Source organism: Trichechus manatus, unplaced genomic scaffold (assembly GCF_000243295.1).
Source record: "Trichechus manatus latirostris isolate Lorelei unplaced genomic scaffold, TriManLat1.0 scaffold00134, whole genome shotgun sequence".
Taxonomy (NCBI): domain Eukaryota; kingdom Metazoa; phylum Chordata; class Mammalia; order Sirenia; family Trichechidae; genus Trichechus; species Trichechus manatus.
The window spans coordinates 6,253,519-6,269,111 of NW_004444070.1; the positions used below are offsets into that span (position 1 = coordinate 6,253,519).

The 15,593-nt window shown below is 48.1% G+C and overlaps 1 protein-coding gene across 2 annotated transcripts in view; it reads left to right on the forward strand.

Moving 5' to 3' along the window:
* The window catches only part of DHRSX (dehydrogenase/reductase X-linked), a 136,238-nt gene that overhangs the window by 116,190 nt on the left and 4,455 nt on the right, over window positions 1-15,593 (forward strand). For both annotated transcript variants that reach the window (XM_023739464.1, XM_023739465.1), the window contains exon 6: window positions 5,760-5,967. In XM_023739464.1, coding sequence (XP_023595232.1) covers window positions 5,760-5,967 — 208 coding nt within the window. The remainder of the gene's footprint in view (window positions 1-5,759; window positions 5,968-15,593) is intronic.

Below are 15,593 nucleotides of genomic sequence, written 5' to 3' on the forward strand. Positions count from 1 at the left end.
ATATTTATTCAATCTGTATGCTGAACAGATAATCGGAGAAGCTGGACTATATGAAGAAGAATGGGGCGTCAGGATTGGAGGAAGACTCATTAACAACCTGCATTATGCAGATGACACAACCTTGCTTGCTGAAAGTGAAGAGGCCTTGAAGCACTTGCTGATGAAGATCAAAGAGTACAGCTTTCAGCACGGATTACACCTCAACATAAAGAAAACAAAAATCCTCACAACTGGACCAATGAGCAACATCATGGTAAACGGAGAAAAGATGGAAGTTGTCAAAGATTTCATTTTACTTTGGTCCCCAATCAATACCCATGGAAACAGCAGTCAAGAAATCAAAAGATGCATTGTGTTGGGCATATCTGCTGCAAAAGACCTCTTTTAAAGTGTTAAAAAGCAAAAATGGCACTTTGAAGACTAAGGTGCGCCTGACCCAAGCCATGGTGTTTTCAGTAGCCTCACATGCATGCGAAAGCTGGACAATGAATAAGGAAAACCTAGGAAAAAATAATGCATTTGAATTGTGGTGTTGGCGAAGAGTATTGAATATACCATGGACTGCCAGAAGAATGAACAAAATCTGTCTTGGAAGAAGTACAGCCAGAATGCTCCTTAGAAGCAAGGATGGCGAGACTACCTCTCACGTACTATGGACGTGTTATCAGGAGAAACCAGTCCCTGGAGAAGGACATCACGCTTGGTAAAGTCGAGGGTCTGTGAAAGAGAGGAAGACCCTTAACAACATGAAAAAAAAAGAGAGGAAGACCCTCATGGAGATGGATTGGCACTGTGGCTGCAAAAATGGGCTCAACCACAACCACAGTTGTGAGGATGGCGCAGGACTGGGCAGTGTTTCATTCTGTCGTACGTAGGGTTGCTGTGAGTCAGAACCGACTCAGGAGCACCTACAACAGCAATAGCTCTCTCTACTTTTGTTTCCCTTTAGACCAAACAAGTTGCTGTCCAGTGGAGTTGACTCTGACTCATGGTGACCCCATGTGTGTCAGAGTAGGACTGTGCTCCACAGGGCTTTCAACAGCTGATTTTTCCAAAGTAGATTGCCAGGTCTTTCTTCTGAGGGGCTTCTGGGTGTACTTGAATCTCCAACCTTTCTTTTACCAGCTGAGTGCTTTAACTGTACTACCTGGTGACTCCAAAAACCGTTTGTTGTCGACTCCGACTCATGACAACCCATCGGCAGCAGAGTAGAACTGTGCTCCACTGGATTTTCAGTGACTTATTTTTCGGGAGCAGATTGCCAGGCCTTTCTCCGAGGTGCCTCTGGGTGAACTCAATCCTCCAGCCTTTTGGTTAGCAGCCGAGCTCGTTAACCATTTTCACCACCTGGGATTCCTTGTTTTAGATTAGCTTCAAATTTGTGTCTAAATCGTTAGGCCCATAAGTTATTATTCAGTGCAAATAAAGATACATTGTTATGGTTTGGGTCTCACCGTCTGCCACCCTTTGTTACAGAAACAATTTACCAGAAACTCTGTACACCCTGCATGAGTTCCTTCAGTCTCTGCCTCAGTTTGTGGGCTGAGTCTTTCTTCACGCCTCTGCCTTTCTGTTAACGTCGGAGAAATGGCTGGGTTGTTCTCAATGCCTTTGCCTGCCCTCAGCTTTACTGGCAGACCTTAGCGGGGATCCTGTTGTCTTGTTTATCTGCCTTCATTTTTTCCCATTTCCACTGTGGGTGTTTCTTCATCCGTAAATCCACGGAAGACCCCTGTCTGAAATTATTTGCACTCTTGGACTTATTTTTGCCTCCTACAGAGAAATATATTGACTTTTTCCCTGCATAGCGGTTTTAAAGAATTTTCGTTCTCTCTTCTCCATGGTACTGTAATCCACAAAAAAAAAAAAAACAAAAACCAAACCCGTTGCCATTGAGTCGATTTCCACTCATAGCGACCCTAAAGGACAGGGTAGAACTGCCCCACTGGGTTTCCAAGGCTGTAATCTTTACAGAAGCAGACTGCCACATCTTTCTCCTGTGGAGTGGCTAATGGGTTCCAATCACTGAGCTTGCAGTTAGCAGCCGAGAGCTTTAACCACTGCGCCGCCGGGGCTCCTTCACGATACTGTATAAAATCATAATTACATAACGATCTTTTACTCTTGAGAAATCTGCATGTTTATGGTTTGTTCTGTTCTTTTTTTAAAGGAGACCTGGTGGCATAAGTGGTTTGCAATCAGCTGCTCACCGAAAGGTTGGAGGTTCGAGTCCACCCAGAGGTGCCTTGGAAAAAAGGCCTGGTGATCTGTTCCTGAAGAATCAGCCAAGAAAACCCAGTGGAGCACAGTTCAACTCTGACACACATGGGGACCCCCTGAGTCTGGGGCTAACTTGAAGGCAGCTCACAACCACCACCACGACAACATTCCTTGTAAAGTAACAATCCATGCCTTCCCCGATCAACCACGATAATTCAAAGCCAAGTGGCTGTGCATTATTTTTAAGTGACCCCAACACCAAGATGAATGTTGAGTCTTCTTGCTCACCCTGGGGGAGAAAAAAACTTGTTCCCTTCGAGTCCATTCCGACTCAAGGCGACCCCATGTGTGACAGAGTAGAACTGCCCCATAGGGTTTTCTTGGGTGTAATCTTTATGGAAGCAGATCGCCAGGCCTTTCTTCCGTGGACCCTCTGGGTGGATTCGAACCACCAACCTGTAGGTTAGCAGCCGATCACAAACTACTTGTGCCACCCAGGAACCTCCTGGGGGCAAAGACAGGATACGTTTGCCTTAAGAAGATATCTTGACAGTAACTGAGGAGTTCAGTCACGTCTTGGATCAGGGGAGGGAATTTGAGGTCTGAATTGTGCTATCTATTTGCTTTAATTCCTCCATTCTCTACATTATGCATGGAGGCAGCGGTGGCTTAGTGGTAGAATCTTCGCCCTCGGTGCTGGAGACCCAGGTTCGATTCCGGGCCAGTTCACGTCATGCGCAGCCACCACCCATCTGTCAGTGGAGGCTTCTGTGTTGCTGTGATGCTGAACAGGTTTCAGTGGAGCTTCCAGACTAAGACAGACTAGGAAGAAAGGCCTGGCTGTCTCCATCCAAAAATCAGCCAGTGAAAACCCTATGGATCACAAGGGTCCCATCTGCAGCCCATCGTGGGGATGGCACAGGACTGGGCAGCGTTCAGTTCTGTTGTGTGTTTGGTCACCGTGAGTCAAGGGCCGACTCTAGGGCAGACAGCAACAGTAACAACAGTGGTTGTTGAGCCCAGTGGCCCTTTAAACCAAAGCCAGACCTGCTGCCGTCGAGTCAATTCCAAGTCATAGCGACCCTACAGGACAGAGTAGAACTGCCCCATAGGGTTTCCAAGGAGTGGCTGGTGGATTCAAACTGCCGACCTTTTGATTAGCAGCTGAGCTCTTAACCACTGCGCCCCCTAGGTTCCATTAGTTACCTATGGGCCACTGTAACAAAATCCCACACACTGGGTGGCTTAAAACAATCAGAATTTAGGTGTCACTGCTCTGGAGACCAGAAGTCAGAAATCAAGGTGTGGGCAGGAACCCCAGAGTTAGTGCCGGGGAAGGCAGGCTGCCTGTAACCGCCCGTCACCCACGAGCTCCTTAGGCCTGCTGACCATCACGGTTTTAAAGTGGTTAAACGTGTCTGTGAGGGTCCTGGGGGCCTCCACAACAAAGCAGTACCCACTAGGTGGTTCAAAACCGTAGACGTGTGTTCTTTCTCAGCTCTGGAGGCCGGACCTGTGAAAACAAGGTGAGGGCAGGGCCGTGCTCCCTCTGGAGGCTCTGGGGGAGGATCCTTCCTGGTCTCTCCCAGCTCCTGGTGGCCCCAGGCGTTCCTGGGCTTGTGGCCGCGTCACCCCAGTCTCTGCTCCGTCTTCACATGGCGTCTCCCCTCTGTGTCCCTTCTCGTTTACAAGGACACTGCTCAGGTGGGATCAGGACCCCCCTGCTCCACTGTGTTGTCACTGTTAGTTGCCCACGAGTCGATTCCAGCTCATGGCGACCCAATGTGTCAGAGTAGAACTGTGCTCCGTAGGATTTTCAAGGCTTTGACTTTTCAGAAGCAGGTCGCCAGGCCTATCTTCCGAGGCACCTCTGGGTGGATTCGAACCCCCAACTTTTCAGCTAAAAGTCGAGGAGTTAACTGCGCCACCCAGGGTCCCTTGACTCCAGGATGACCTCATGTCAACTTAATGACATCTACAAGGACCCTGTTTGCGAACATGATCCTGTTCATGGGTGCAGGGGTTAGGACTTCAGCATAATCTCTCTTATTTTGTAACATTTTATTGTGCTTTAGGTGAAAATTTGCAGAGCAAATTAGTTTCCCGTTCAAAACTTATACACAAATTGTTTCATGACGCTGGTTGCAATCCCTGAAATGTGTCCACACTCTTCCCTTCTCCGCCCCGGGTTCCCTGTGTCCATTCGTCCAGGTTTCCTGTCCCTTCCTGCCTTCTCGTCTTTGCTTTTGGGCACGTGTTGCCCGTTCGGTCTCCTATACTTGATTGAACTAAGAAGCACATTCTTCAGTGTGTTATTGTTTGTTTTATAGGCCTGTGTAATCCTTGGCTGAAAGGTGGACTTCGGGAATGGCCTCAGTTCTGAGTTAAAAGAATGTCCAGGGGCCATAGTTTTGGGGGTTCCTCCAGTCTCTGTCAGACCAGTAAGTCTGGTCTACTTTTGTGAGTTAGAATTTTGTTCTACATTTTTCTCCAACTCTGTCCGGGACAGTCTATTGTGATCCCGGTCAGAGCAGTCAGTGCTCGTAGCTGAGCACCATGTAGCTGTCCTGGACTCAGTCTGGTGGAGGCCGTGGTAGCTGTGGTCCATTAGTCCTTTGGACTAATCTTTCCCTTGTATCTTGTTTCCTTCATTTACACTTTCCCCTTCTCGACCTTGGGTTCCCAATTACCACTTTCCTGTCCCCTCCTGCCTTGTCGTCCTTGCCCCTGGGCTGCTGTGCCCCTTTAGTCTCGTTTTGTTTTATGGGGCTGTCTAATCTTTGGCTGAAGGGTGAATCTCAGGAGTGACTTCATTGCTGAGCTAAAAGGGTGTCGGGGGCCGTACTCTTGAGGTTTCTCCAGTCTCTGTCAGGCCGGTAAGTCTGGTCTTTTCTTGTGAGTTAGAATTTTGTTCTACATTTTTCTCCAGCTCTGTCCGAGACCCTCTATTTTGTGATCCCTGTCAAAGCAGTCGGTGGTGGTAGCTGGGAACCATCTAGTTGTGCTGGACTCAGTCTGGTGCAGGCTGTGGTTCATGTGGTCCCTCAGTCCTTGGGACTAATCTTTCTCTTGTGTCTTTGCTTTTCTTCATACTCCTTTGCTCCAGATGGGGTGGGACCAATAGCTGTATCTCAGATGGCTGCTCACAAGCTTTGAAGACCCCAGACACTACCCACCAAAGTAGGATGTAGAACATTTTCTTTCTGAACTATGTTATGCGAGTTGAGCTAGATATCCCCTGAGACCATCAGCGTAACCTTTTGGGGGACACAGTTCAGCCCACACCACCAGGGGTAGCTAGCTGACTCAGGCTGGCCCAGACCGACCGAGGTCAAGACCCAAAACCAGCCCCATGGTCCGGGCACCATTCAGATTCCACGCTGGCCAGCATCCCGTCGGCCATCACCGTCTCATGGCTGCAACAGTGTCTAAAAGGGCAGGTCCCACAGATGGGTGTGGTGAGGGTCACGGACGAGGGTGGGCAAGGAAGATTCGAGCCTGGACTGCATCCCCTCTCACCATCCCCTTTCCCTCGGCAGCCATAGCTACTCGCCCCACGGAGCCTACGCCCAGAGCAAGCTGGCCTTGGTCCTCTTCACCTACCACCTCCAGCGCCTGCTGGCCTCCTCGGGGAGCCACGTGACTGCCAACGTGGTGGACCCCGGGGTGGTCAACACGGACCTCTACCGGCACGTCTTCTGGGGCACAGGGCTGGTCAAGAAGCTCCTCGGCTGGCTGCTGTTCAAGGTAAAAAAAAAATTAAAAACCGATTTGCCATCCAGTCAACTCTGACTCATGGCGACCCCATGTGTGTCAGAGTAGAACAGTGCCCCGTGTAGGGTTTTCAATGGCTGATGTTTTCAGAAGGAGATCGCCAGGCCTTTCTTTTGAGGCTCCTCTGGGTGGACTCAAACCTCCCACCTTTGGGTGAGCAGGTGAGCACTTCACCGTTAGCACCACCCAGGAACTCCAAAATCAAACCAGTTGCGTTGACTTAACCCTGATTCACAGCAACCCTGTGTGTGTCAGAGTAGAACTGCATGGTATAGGCTTTTCAATGGCTGATTTTTCAGAAGGAAATCACCAGGCCTTTCTTCCCAGGTGCCTCTGGGTGGACTAGAACCTCCAACCTTTCGATTAGCAGACAAGGGCCTAACCGTTTGACCACCCAGGCACCCCAAAACCAAACCAGTTGTAGCTGACTTAACCCCAACTCATGGTGACCCCATGTGGGTCAGACTAGAGCCGTGCTTCATAGGGTTTTTAATGGCTGATTTTTCAGAAGTAGATTACCAGGCTTTCTTCCGAGACACCTTTGGGTGAACTCAAACCTTCAACCTTTTGGCTAGCAACTGGGCATGTTAGCTGTTTGCACATTGAGGGTACTAAAAAAGAAAAGAAAAAAAAAGCAGTTGCTGTGGAAAGGACTCTGACTCACTGTGGCCCCACGTGTGTCAGAGTAGAACTGTGCTCCGTGGGGTTTTCCATGGCTGATTTTCCAGGAGCAGATCGCCAGGCCTTTCTTCCAAGGCACCTCTGGGTGGACTTTAACCTCCAACTTTTCGATTAGCAGCCAAATGCTTAACCATTTGCACGGCCCAGGGACTCCAGAACGAAATGAGTGGCCACTGAGTTGACCCCAACTCATGACGACCCCATATGTGTCAGAGTAAAACTGCTCCATAAGGTTTTCAGTAGCTGATTTTTCAGAAGCAGATTGCCAAGCCTTTCTTCCAAGGCACCTCTGGGTAGACTTGAAACTCTAGCCTTTGAGTATGCAGCCAAGCGCCTTAACCGTTCGCACCACCCAGGGACCCCTGTTGTTCAAGGTCAGTGCCAGATAGATTGATTGGGGTTCTGTGGTTCTGGTATCCACAGCCCCACCTGCAGCTACGTCCAGGCCACCTCCACGGCTCTTGCTGTAACGACTTAGATGTGGGATTCAGCGTCCTTGTCCCTACACACCGAATGCTCTTGACCTGATGGGTGAGGCTGCGTAGATTTAAGAGTGAGCCAAAGTGAAACCTCCAGGAAGCCACAGAAGCCTGAACGATGCTGTGGTCGGCAGCTGCCCTAGCTCCTGCCTTGTGGGAGGACAGCAGACCCCTCTGATGGACTTCTGCTAGCCATTTACAGACCGAGCGGGGTACCATTACAGGACCATAAACCAACCCTAAACAAGCACGTTGCTGCTGAGTCCATTCCAACTATGCCGACCCCGTGTGACAGACTAAGGCTGCCCTGTAGGATTTTCTCTTGGCGGTAATCTTGACTGCGTCATGATAAACAGAAAAGATTGAAGTTGTCAAGGATTTTGTTTTACTTGGATCCACAGTCAATGTCCATGGAAGTGGCAGCCAAGAAATCTAAGAATGCCTTGCACCGGGCAAATCTGCTACAAAAGACCTCTTTAAAGTGTTGAAAAGCAAAGATGTCACCTTGAAGACTAAGGTGTGCCTGACCCAAGCCATGGTGTTTTCAGTCTCCTCATATGCACGCGAAAGCTGCACAATGAAGACCGAATAATTGATGCCTTTGAATGATGGTGTTGGCGAAGAATATTGAATATACCATGGACTGCCAAAAGAACAAACAAATCTGCCTTGGAAGAAGTACAGCCAGAATGCTCCTTACAAGCAAGGATGGAGAGACTTTGTCTCACAGACTTTGGACATGTTATCAGGAGGGACCAGTCTCTGGGGAAGGACATCATGCTTGGTAGAGTAGAGGGTCAGCGAAAAAGAGGAAGACCCTCAATGAGAAGGATTGACATAGTGGCTGCAACAATGGGCTCAAGCATAGCAAAATTTGGGAGGATGGCGCAGGACCAGGCAGTGTTTCGTTCTGTTGTACATCGGGTTGCTATGAATCGCAACCAACTCGACAGCACCAAACAACAATAACAGCAACAGTCTTTAAGGAAGCAGATTGCCAGGACTTTCTTTCGCAACACCACTGGCTGGGTTCAAATCCCCAACCTTTAGGTCAGTGATCCTTGGCATCACCCAGGGACCCCTTCTGGACTATAAACACGGATTGATGTATTACGTCCACCAAGACTCAGAAGACGCTCTTGTGCGTAACTGTTTACCGCACGGCAGGATATGGCTTTCCAGCCATTTATTGAGGACATTGTGTTAATATTCACCAGGGAGCTGTGGCTTTGCTTTCTCTGACATCTTGTCAAGTTTAAGTGCTAACATTTCCATCATTTGTTAAAAAAAAAAAGGAATTGGGAAGATTTCTTTCTCTGTTTTCCTGCCTCGTGTTCAGAATAGTCTAAATATCATGAAAAGCATCTGTATTTTTGAAAATTGGAACGACCTGCCTTTCAAAACCCTCTGGGTTTGGTAATTTCCGGAAGAATAATTCTAAGTCAGCTTTCAGATTCCCTTTCAGGTTTGTTGCGTCTTTGAGGTTTCTACCTCTTCTTAAGTCAGTTTTGACAGTTTCCCACTTAGATAATTGTCTGTTTCATCCAGCTTTAGAGTTAATTAGGATGGTTACTGCTTGCTTTTCTCTTCGCTGCCTGAGTCTCCCTTGCGTTCGCTGCTCCTCATTCCATCTGAAAGTCTCCAAGGCAGTCGGCGCTTCCCCCGGGCCCTTTTCAGAATTTAATTAGACCCTTACTTTTAAGTCTGGTCGTCTTGTATTATCCAGTTCCTTAAGCAGAGGAATTTCAAATAATTTTTTTTCAAATTATAAGTTCTGTGACCAGAGAATTATCAACACTTGTATCTGTTACATCTGTATCTCTCACGAGTCCCTATGCAAGACTTCATTGTCCCAAAACAGCATTTACAGTGCTTTTTTCCCTTTAGTATTCAGAAGAATAAGGAAGACCAAAGAAGAAGTGATGCCTTTGAATTACGGTGTTGGTGAAGAATATTGAATATACCATGGCCTGCCAGAAGAATGAACAAATCTGTCTTCGAAGAAGTACAGCCAGAATGCTCCTTAGAAGCAAAGATGGTGAGACTTTGTCTCACAGACTTTGGACATGTTATCAGGAGAGATCAGTCCCTGGAGAAGGACACCATGCTTGGTAAAGCAGAGGGTCAGTGAAAAAGAGGAAGACCCTCAATGAGATGGACTGACACAGTGGCTGCAACAGTGGGCTCAAACATAGCAACGATTGTGAGGATGGCGTAGGACTGGGCAGTGTTTCGTTCTGTTGTACATAGGGTCACTATGAGTTAGAATCGACTGGATGGTACCTAACAACAACAGCAGCCTCCTAAACTGTGAGAAAATAAGTTTCTGGTTGTTAAAGCCACCCCCTGTGGTGTTTCTGTTATAGCAGCACTAGATGACTAAGACAGTTACTTTCTTCCCTCCTCACTGATTCTTCTCTCTCTGCTTCTTGCTACCTCTGCACCAGCCACTGACCTCTTTGCTGTGCCCCAGACACACGGGCACATTCTCTCCTCCCAGTCAGATTTCGGAAAATGGATGAATGCCCAACGTTGCCCCCAGCTGGGCTCAGTGTTTCGTTCTGTTGTACATATGGTTGCTGTGATTCGGAACTGACTCCATGACACCTAATAGCAACAACATTCGAAGATTAAGGTAAAACTTTAACAGCGTAAATTATTTTTTAATCCTTTGATCATCACCTGCAAGTCTGGATTAAAAGTAACCTCAGGACACTATCTGAGTTGTGGCAGTTTTATATGTAACAGAGAAAATTATGGGAACCTTAAATCAGAGGTTGCTTTCGGCTGCTGCTGTCTAGCCAGCCCCTTCTTCATGCCGACCCCAGGCATAACAACATCAGACCCTTGTGCTCCATAGGGTTTTCACTGACTGATTTTCGGAAGTCAGTCGGCAGGCCTTTCTTCCTAGTCTGTCTCAGCCTGGAAGCTCCCCTGAAACCTGCTCAGCATCACAGCAACACACAAGCCTCCGCTGACGGATGAGTGGTGACTGCACATGAGGGGCACTGGCTGGGAATTGAACCCGCGTCTCCCGCATGGAAGGCGAGGAGTTTCCCACTGGACCACCACTGCCCCCTGCGTCCCCAGCTCTCCCCTGAAAATGCTCCTGGCAGGCCCACCAGTGCCATCCTCGTCCTCCTGTCCCACTGCAGAGTCTCTCCCTGTGCTACCCCGCGTGCTGGCTGGCCTCGCTTCCCTCAGATGGCTGCGTTTTCCCCTCTTCCTTCATTAGGTCTGTGCCCAAATACCACCTGCAAACAGTCTTCCTCCTTGGCAAGCTCTCTGTGCGAACGTTGGCTGGTTAACAGGTTAGATACGACCCGTGAAAGGAGAAGGACTCAAGGATACTGCGGGAGCTTCTGAGTCAGGCATCTGGGGGCATGGTGGTACCTGTACAGGTAATGAGAACATGAAGCAACGCCCAGGTGGGGAGTTGGGGAGGGTTAACCTTGAAGTCCACCCTCCATCTGTCAATGTGTCCTACTGTGGTGGCTTGTGTGTTGCTGTGATGCTGGAAGCTGTACCACCGGTATTTCAAATACCAGCAGGGTCACCCGGGGTGGACGGGTTTCAGCAGAGCTTGCAGAATAGGGCACACTAGGAAGAAAGGCCTGGTGATCTGCTTCCAAAAACCAGCCACTGAAAACCCTGTGGATCACAGTTCTGCTCTGACACACATGAGGTGACCATGAGTCCGGGCTGACTCGACAGTCACTGAGTTTTCACAGAAGCATAATTATGTGTATGAGTTCTGCGCCTCTCATCTCACCTGGTCCCCCTCACTTTTCTGATGCATTAATTCTGCACCATAATAACGATCTCAAAGGATTGTTCTGCAGATTACTGTCGTAATATATGTCGAGGCATTTCCAAAACTGTAAAGCCCCCTCTAATTATGTAATTATACGGCATTCATGCCTCCTTTCCACCGTACATTGCAGCCAGCAGCCCCATTCAGCTCACTGTCAGCTAGCCTCTGTTCTCTTGACTTGGTTTTTTTGCATTTCATTTTGTTTTCCCTAGGCACTTGTGTTCAACCCTCCACCCACCGCGCCTGCCTTCTGTCAGCCCCAGGAGGGAGTAGGGTATTTAAAAATGGTTCCCCTTTGCCCCAAGAGCCAACAACACACACGGGCGAGCAGTTTAGTAAACTGCTCGTTTACTAAATTGGTGCGCTGAATTAAACCGGAATGGCCGGCCTCCTTTGCTTCCAGCTCCGGAAATTGCCACACGCAGGGAAGCTTCACGCAGGGGAAAATGTTAGCTGTGAGTAAGCCACGCTCTGTGCCCTGGTCCCCAGGCAGGCAGCTGGGTCTTCACGGATTGAAAACCGACACACTCAATTCTTGCGTTTGGCATCTGTCTCGTTATCTAGTGCTGCTGTAACAGAAATAGCACAAGTGGATGGCTTTAACAAACAGAAATCTACTCTCTCGCAGTGTAGGAGGCTAGAAGTCTGAATTCAGGGCGCCAGCTCTAGGGGAAGGCTTTCTCTGTCCGTCGGCTCTCAGGGAAGGTCCTTGTCATCAATCTTCCCCTGGTCTAGGAGCTTCTCAGCGCAGGGACCCCAAGTCCAACGTACATGCTCTGCTCCTGGCTCTGCTTTCTTGGCAGTAGGAGGTCCCCCTGTCTCTCTGCTCACTTTTGTCTTTTATATCTCAAGAGACATTGACTCAAGATACAACCTAATCTTGTAGATTGAGTCCTGACTCATTAACATAACTGTGTCTAATCCTGCCTTGTTAACATCATAGAGGTTAGGATTTACAACACACAGGATAATCACATCAGATCGCAAAATGGAGGACAACCACAGAATACTGGAAATCATGGCTTGGCCAATTCACACACATTCTTGGGGGGCACAATGCAATCTATAACAGCATGACCCTGTTTTTTAATTGGGGTAGATATATATGTTACAAAACACTTGGCATTTCAATACTTTTTACATGTATAATTCGTGGCATTGATTATGTTTGCCATGTTGTTCAGCCATCACCATGATCCATTTCCAAATTTTTTTGTCACCCCCAAACAAAAGTTCAAGGAGCCTTGGTGGCGTGGGGCTTCAGTGCTCAGCTGCTGACTAAAGTTTGGTGGTTCAAACCCACCCAGCTGCTCTGCAGGAGAAAGGCTTGGCTCTCTGCTTCCGTAGAAATGACAACCTTGGAAACCCCACAGGGCAGTTCTGCTCTGTCACAAGGGGTCGCTGTGAGTCGGAATTGACTCAACGGCATCTGACAACAACAAACAGAAGCTCAGTGTCCCCTAAGCAATGAGTAACTCTTTCCCCTCCCTCCTGCTCCTGGAAATTCTGACTCATAATGACCCCCGTGTGTGTCAGAGTAGAACTGCACTCCATAGGGTTTTCAGTGACTGGTTTTTCAGAAGGAGATCACCAGGCCTTTCCTCTGAGGCACCTCTGGCTGGACCCAAACCTCCAACCTGTCAGTTATCAGCTGAGCACATTAACCGTTTGCACCACCCAGGGACTCCAGAACTAATCATTGCACTGGGATTTGAATATCCATTTCTCTGTTGAAATGCATTAGCCCAACTTTAAGAACCAAACCACTTGGACGCGCATTCCTTTCGCTACCTGTTGAAAAGGAACCACAGCAATGGGATTCTGGCTGGAAGGGTTCGCCAGTGCCTGCCTTCCACATACCTTTGTAAGCCCTGGAGACGCACGTTTTACGTCTTACCTGATGGTGTCTTTGTGAGTGCCGAGAATGGCACGTGCTTGTACGAGTTCCCCAGTGCTGCCGTAACACAAACACCACAAGTGGATGGCTTTAAAGAATGGAAATTTATTTTCCCACAGTTCGGGAGGCTAGAGTCGAAATCGGGGTCTCAGTTCTGTTGATTTCTTCCTAGTCGGCAGCCCTGGGTATGCCTTGGTTCTTTTGCTCGTAGATGATCTGTGTGTGTGTGTGTCTGTGTGTGTCTATTTTGCTCTTTTGTAACTCAGAAGTTATTAGGTTTGGAACACACCCTATACTGATATTGTTACTGTTGTTAGGTGCCGTCAAGTCAGTTCTGACTCACAGAGACCCCCATGTACAACAGAACAAAATGCTGTCTGGTCCTGAGCCATCCTCACAATCATTGTCATGCTTGAGCCCATTGTTGCAGCCACTGTGTCAGTCCATCTCATTGAGGGTCTTCCTCTTTTTCGATGACCTTCTACTTTACCAAGCATGATGGCCTTCTCCAGGGACTAGTCCTTCCTGACAACATGTCCAGACTACGTGAGATGAAGTCTTTCCGTCCTCACTTCTAATGAGCATTCTGGCTGTGCGTCTTCCAAGACAGATTTGTTTGTTCTTCTGGCAGTTCATAGAATATTCAATATTCGTCAACACCACAATTCAAAGGCGTCGATTCTTTTTCCGTCTTCCTTATTCATCGTCCAGCTTTTGCATGCATATGAGGCGATTGAAAACACCATGGCTTGGGTCAGGCACACCTTCATCTTCAAGGTGATGTCTTTGCTTTTCAACACTTTAAAGAGGTCTTTTGCAGCAGATTGGCCCAATGCAATCCATCATTTGATTTCTTGACTGCTGCTTCCATGGGTGTTGATTGTGGATCCAAGTAAAATGAAATCCTTGACAACGTCAATCTTTTCTCCATTTATCATGATGTTGCTTATTGGTCCAGTCATGAGGATTTTTGTTTTCTTTATATTGAGGTGTAATCCATACTGAAGGTTGTAGTCTTTGATCTTCATCAGTAAGTGCTTCAAGTCCTCTTCACTTTCAGCAAGCAAGGTTGTGTCATCTGCATATCGCAGGTTGTTAATGAGTCTTCCTCCAATCCCGATGCCCCTTTCTTCTTCATATAGTCCAGCTTCGAGAGACTTCCAGGCAACATGACGCTATAGACAGAAGCACCCTGCCATCCCTCCACAGCAAAGATCAAAAAAACTAAGTCAAACAGAGTCACATGTCAATCCTGAAACCCTAAGCATCAAATGAAGAGATAAAGAACTCAGCCAAGCACTGAATGGAATAAGAAACTGACAGAGAACAGAGAGCGAGGAGAGATACATGCAGAGGTCCCCTGTCAGCTAACCCAGCACAGATCCACCATCTCGGACCCCTATCAGAGATCGGTGAACAGGGGGTATGGGAAAGCAGCTTCACGAAGCTTCTAGCAGGAGACAGAACAACCAGTAACCAGCAATATAGGCTTTCCCACCCTCCACCCTTCTTCACCCCCACTCGGCCTCTTCTGCTTCCTGTGGCCACAGTCTCTCAGCCGGGAAGCACCAGCTTCACCCCAGTGTCTCTTGGATTCCACCCACCTGCACTGGCCAGCTCCCTAAGTGCCATTTGTTGGCTGCTGGTGTTGCTTTTTTCTGCTTCTTTTGATTTCTTCCATACCTCTCACCACCTCCTGCTCCTTTCTCTCAAATACCTGACTCCCTGCGCCATCTTTGCTTCTTCTTGAAAGGCTGTAAAATGCCACTCGAATGTGAAACTCCTTCCCTGTCCATGCTACCATGCTGGTGGGATCCCGGGGATTTTTTTTGTTTGTCCATTTTGAATTGTTTGTTTGTTTTCTTTTTCTTTTCTCAAATTGGGAGGCTGTTCTAGCTAGGCAGTACTGCGTGGCTTGGATCCTACCTCCTCAGTTTGCACAGATGTGCAGAGGGATCCCTGAGCGCATTTCTTTTTTCTTAGTTTTTTTCTTGTCCTTTTTTTATTTGTTTGTTTTGTTTTCTCTCTTTTTCCCTTTTTGTCTTTCTTCATTACTCAGTTTCTCGTCTGTCCGTATTTACCTTCTCTTCTTGTCTCCTGAATACCTGGCGCTGAGTGACACCTCTACCACTTCTAGCCAGGCTGTACTACATGGCCTGGGAGCAGCTTCCCCAGACCTTGCAGCTGCACCAGTGGGATCCCTGGGGGCTTTTCTTTTCTTTCTAATTTTTATTTCTTCATTTTTTTCTTTTCTTTTCTTTTTTTCTTCTTCTCCATTTCTCAGTCTCTCGTCTCTCCACTCCACCAGCAAGCTCCCTAGCACTCTCTTTTGTTTGTTTGTATGTTTTCAGCTCCTATTCCTCTCTCTTCTCTCCCATACCCATCTTAGCTCCACACATCACAATCTCCCCCCTTCATCCTGCCTACCTGGACCATGCACTGAACATCAAACCACCAACTAGCCCAGACACGGCCTACCGAAACCTGCCCTGCACTGATTCCCAGCCTGCCCTGGTGGCCGTAGTACATGCCACAAACAACCCATCCCAGCAACTCCTCTTTAGCTAGACCTGCCCTGCTGTACCATATCAGAGCAACTGACCCTGCCAGTTGGAGGAGTGGAAAAGTATCGTGCCCACAGATGAGCAGACAACAAAGAACACACAGCCCGACTGCTGAGACATAGCCAAATAAAACAAAAAAGCAGGATGAAACAAACAAATCTACA